The sequence below is a fragment of the Bactrocera neohumeralis genome, chromosome 3 (genome assembly GCF_024586455.1).
Source record: "Bactrocera neohumeralis isolate Rockhampton chromosome 3, APGP_CSIRO_Bneo_wtdbg2-racon-allhic-juicebox.fasta_v2, whole genome shotgun sequence".
In the NCBI taxonomy this organism is placed as follows: Eukaryota; Metazoa; Arthropoda; class Insecta; order Diptera; family Tephritidae; genus Bactrocera; species Bactrocera neohumeralis.
The window spans coordinates 9761284-9765761 of NC_065920.1; the positions used below are offsets into that span (position 1 = coordinate 9761284).

The 4478-nt window shown below is 41.1% G+C and overlaps 1 protein-coding gene across 1 annotated transcript; it reads left to right on the plus strand.

Annotated features, from left to right (window-relative positions):
• Positions 1–234: 234 nt before the first annotated feature.
• LOC126753014 (glycerate kinase) lies at positions 235–1999 on the plus strand. Its single transcript, XM_050464105.1, has 2 exons — positions 235–1524; positions 1587–1999. The coding sequence occupies exons 1-2, from the start codon at positions 364–366 to the stop codon at positions 1920–1922; spliced, it is 1497 nt and encodes a 498-aa protein (XP_050320062.1). The 5' UTR covers positions 235–363; the 3' UTR covers positions 1923–1999.
• Positions 2000–4478: the final 2479 nt, after the last annotated feature.

Genomic DNA, 4478 nt, shown 5'->3' on the forward strand with positions numbered 1-4478 from the left:
ACTGACATTTATTTCAAGCATCAACATACATACAAACAAAGTGCCGTTAGATTGCAAACAACTTTACAAAGAGAGGGCGCCGTCCGGCTTACCCAAATCGTTTACGTGTAAACTATATGAAGAAAAACCAACTTTATTAATTGTTTAGCGCGCCATCTAACTGTGAAAACTGCTATGCTTGAAACAATTGCATGCTTGATGACAGCCCAAAAGCAGCTGTTTTTGCTATCAGCTGCATTTGTTTATTTTTATTTTTAGCAAAATGACAATTTTGTTATCAAAATAAATACACAATTATATATAGTGATAAGAAGTTATTACCAACCACACACATGTCTTCAGTATCAGTTAACACTAGAAGTGATGTCAGCCAAATTGCAACACATACAGAATCTGCGACAGATCTTCCAACGTTCGGTGGAAGCTGTGCGGCCGGCGCAATTGCTTAGTGAGGCCAACCAATATGCCTTGCGGCCACAGGTGAGCGCAGATGGACGCCGCTTGAGCATACAAATACAGGGTAAAACTTTGGATATAACACGTAAACATTGTCATGTTGTTGGTTTTGGTAAAGCTGTGCTTGGCATGGCAGTACAATTGGAAAAATCGCTCGAGAAACGACTGGTCAGTGGCGTGCTGAGCATACCGCAGGGAACAAGCGAACGATTTCGTGATGTGCCCGAAATGCAGTTGTCAGCAGGTACGGTTATAGACGTTATCGAAGGCGCACCAAACAATCAGCCCGATGAGCAGGCCTTGGAGGCTGCCAAGCGCATAAAAGAGCTTGCTGCGCATATGACAGAAAACGATATACTCTTTGTGTTGATATCTGGTGGTGGTTCGGCATTGCTACCATTGCCGCGACCGCCACTAACGCTGGGCGAGAAGATGCAACTGGTGCGGCGCCTAGCCAACTGTGGGGCCAGCATTGATGAGATGAATGTTGTGCGTATTGCCTTGTCCGACATCAAGGGTGGACGCTTGGCGGCGGCTGCACGCAAAGCTTTTGCAGTTATTTCGTTTGTTATCAGCGACGTCGTTGGCGATCCGGTCGATATAATAGCAAGTGGTCCAACGTGTGCTGTGATATCAAAGCGTTCTACAGCAAAAGAAGTGTTGGAAAAGTATGCATTATTTGCTGATTTGCCTGAGCACATACGTGAATTAGTGGAAGTGTCGGAGGCAAAAGAACCATTGACACCAACGCTCAACAACTCGGTTTACGTGGTGGGCGACAATCGCGTTGCTACTGCGCAAGCTGTACAGGAGGCGCTCAAATGTGGCTACAATCCATTTATAGCCAGCACAACGATTGAGGGTGAAGTACAGCAGCTGGTTACCAAATATAAAGACTTCTTGCAAAGCATTTGCGATTTTCGCAAAGGTAAATTAACTGAAAACGATTTGAAAAGCCGTTTTCCATTCGATTCACGCATCTTCCAGCATTTTTTAAAAACACTGCTCATGTGTGAGCGCACGCAGAAGCCACTGCTATTGATCTTGGCTGGTGAACCGACCGTCAAGGTAAGTAGCAGTATGCGTATAACACTTTGCAGTGCATAAACCTTCTACCATTTTTACTTAAGGTCACCGGTGCCGGTTTGGGTGGCCGCAACCAGGAGTTGGCTCTACGCATGGCAATCACTTCATATGAGAATGCTGACTTTAATAACGTTATTTTTCTCTCTGCCGGCACAGATGGCATTGATGGTCCAACGTCGGCGGCTGGCGCTATCGGCTGTAATTTAGTGATAAGCGATTTTTTGGCGAACAACGCTAATACTCTGAACGATGTGGAGTCTTTCTTGCAGCAGAGTGATTCGTACAACTTTTATAAAAACCTGAAAGCTGGTGAATATCATGTGGTTACTGGCCACACCGGCACCAACGTGATGGATCTCCAACTGTTGCTTGTCGTTTAGCCTTATTGTAAAGGTAGACGAGTTTTGTTGAAAGGAAACTAAGATAATGTGTCGTAAAGTAAAGTGATGTCAAGAAATTTGTGTTTGTTTTGTTTTTGTTGTGCTTTATTTTTTATTAGTTTCAACTTTGTACACCCGTTCTAAAGGAAAAATGACCTGAAGGGCTTATTTTCCTCGATAGATAGTTGGCTTCAGGAGCACACCCCCAAAATTTTCTGATTATGCCATTCCTTCAGAGCTAGTCTGAGGAAACTTGATATTTCCGGACCTTGTGTCCATAAATATGTTAATACTTGAGGCATTCCTCTGCAGACTGCAGGGTTTTTTTTTGGAGATGCTTGGAATTTCATCTTTTAGCAGTCAGGTCAGAACAAAAAAACAACAACAAAGAAACTCCGTGATTCTCCATATACTATATGAAGCTCATACGAAAGAGGAGCTTTTTTTTGAGTTTCTAAACCTTTTCTCCAATTGACCTCAATCGGTCAGTAGCAGTAACCCGGAAATTTTAATTTAAGCAATGGCGGGTATACATTCAGATCCGACCGAAACAGATTGATGGAGACGGCTATCAGTTTCTTTATTAAACGAAGTTTATCACTTGTATTTGTTAACCAAAATGACTGTCCAATCGAGCAGCATTCAAACCTCTGAACTACTTCAGTAATGTTTTCTTCCGCTATAACAACAACAACAACAAAAGAAAAAAAGTGAAGTCCGTGAATGATTCTCGATATACTTTATGAAGCTCATACGAAAGAGGAGCTTTTGTTTGAGTTTCTAAACCTTTTCTCCAATTGACCTCAATCGGTCAGTAACAGTAACCCAGAAATCTTAATTTAAGCAATGGCGGGTATACATTCAGATCCGAAAATGCTTATTCAGCTTGAGCTTGTCCAACAGGCAGTGAAGGACATACAGCAGCCGTAGCCGAGAGCGTACACGAAGACTGTGTGTCCAACTGGCAGTGAAGGACATACAGCTCGGCGCCGCTCCTAGCAACTCGCACTAATGACTTGTCGCTCGACCTTCCCAAATGATTCCTCTGGGCTCTTACGAAGAACCGACGGTTTCGAGCCAAATATTGTTCAGCGTTGAGACCCATTTCGGGCTAAATCGGCATGTAAATAGCCAAATTGTCGATTTGGTACGAAGAGCAACCGGAAGAGATTCAAGAGCTGCCATTTCATCCGGGGAAAAACGGCTTAGTGAGGTTCATACAAGTATTTCGGTCCGGCGTAACCGTCAATGGCGACCGTTATCGCGCCATGATAGTCGACTATTTCAAGCCTGAAATTGAAGCTCGTGGATCTTGATGACATTTGGTTTCAACAAGACGGCGCCACTTCCCACGCATCGTCTCAATCAATGATTATTATTGAGATAACACTTCGGTGAGCAGATAATTTCACGTTTTGGGCCGGTCAATTGGCCACCAAGATCGTGTGATATCATGCGGACAATCCCGCTTCGATTCAGTCCTTGGAGCAAAACATCACGTGTGTCATTCGCCATTTACCAGTCGAAATGATCGAACGAAAATTGAACTCATCGTATGGACCACCTGAGACGTAGTCGAACGTTTGAAAGAGTGAACTCAAAAAATATATGCGAATGGACTTTCATTAAACATTTAAAAATTTGTTCTGTGCTTTTCTTTAAAAAATTAGGAAACCTCGAAATGGATCACCCTTTACATGAGCCTATAGTTTTGTTTATTGTCTGTTTCGCTGATTGTTGCCTGTCTGCTTGTCCATTTTTTATGAATTCAGATAAAATTTTAATTAGCACACAACAACCTTGAGTCATCATAAATTTCTTAGTAGCATACCCACATAAATACATACATACGTACACGCATACATGCATATGTGTATGTGTTTCAAATCGGCTGCGTGTTAATTTTCTTGCACTTATTTTAATTCCGTTTTTATTGAAATTCCTCAATTACTCGCTTTACTAATTTATGCCTTTGCATTAAAAATATTTGAAAATTTCTATGTATATATGCGTGTGTGTGTATAGCTGCCACACATTCGCATAAGTGAAATTCCTCAAATGACAATTAGTGTCAAATATGGCAAATGATTGCGCCGGCGTTGAATCATCGGCGCTTCACTGGAAAAATGGCATGGAAATATGTTTGAAATGGACACACACACACACAACATGCAAATATATATATGTAAATATATATACATGAGTATCCACATAACAAAGCAGTATCATATCAGCGCTTATATTTATGTGTGTGTATGTCTACTTATGTGTATGTGTGTATGTTTATCGCTGCGCTGTTCAATTTGTTTGTCCTCCATTGAATCGAGACCGCAGTGTGAACCTTCTTCTCGCATGCAAATAAGTGACAAATCAACTAAAGCAAAGTTCAATTGAATTTGTTCAAATATGAATATACATAAAATACATATGTATGTATGTACATATGTGTGTAATAAATAAATAAATATAGTAAAACGATAGTAAGGGAACCAAGCATATGGTCACCTAAAATGTAAAACAACGTATCATCAAAAAAAAAAAAAAAATCGAAAATAG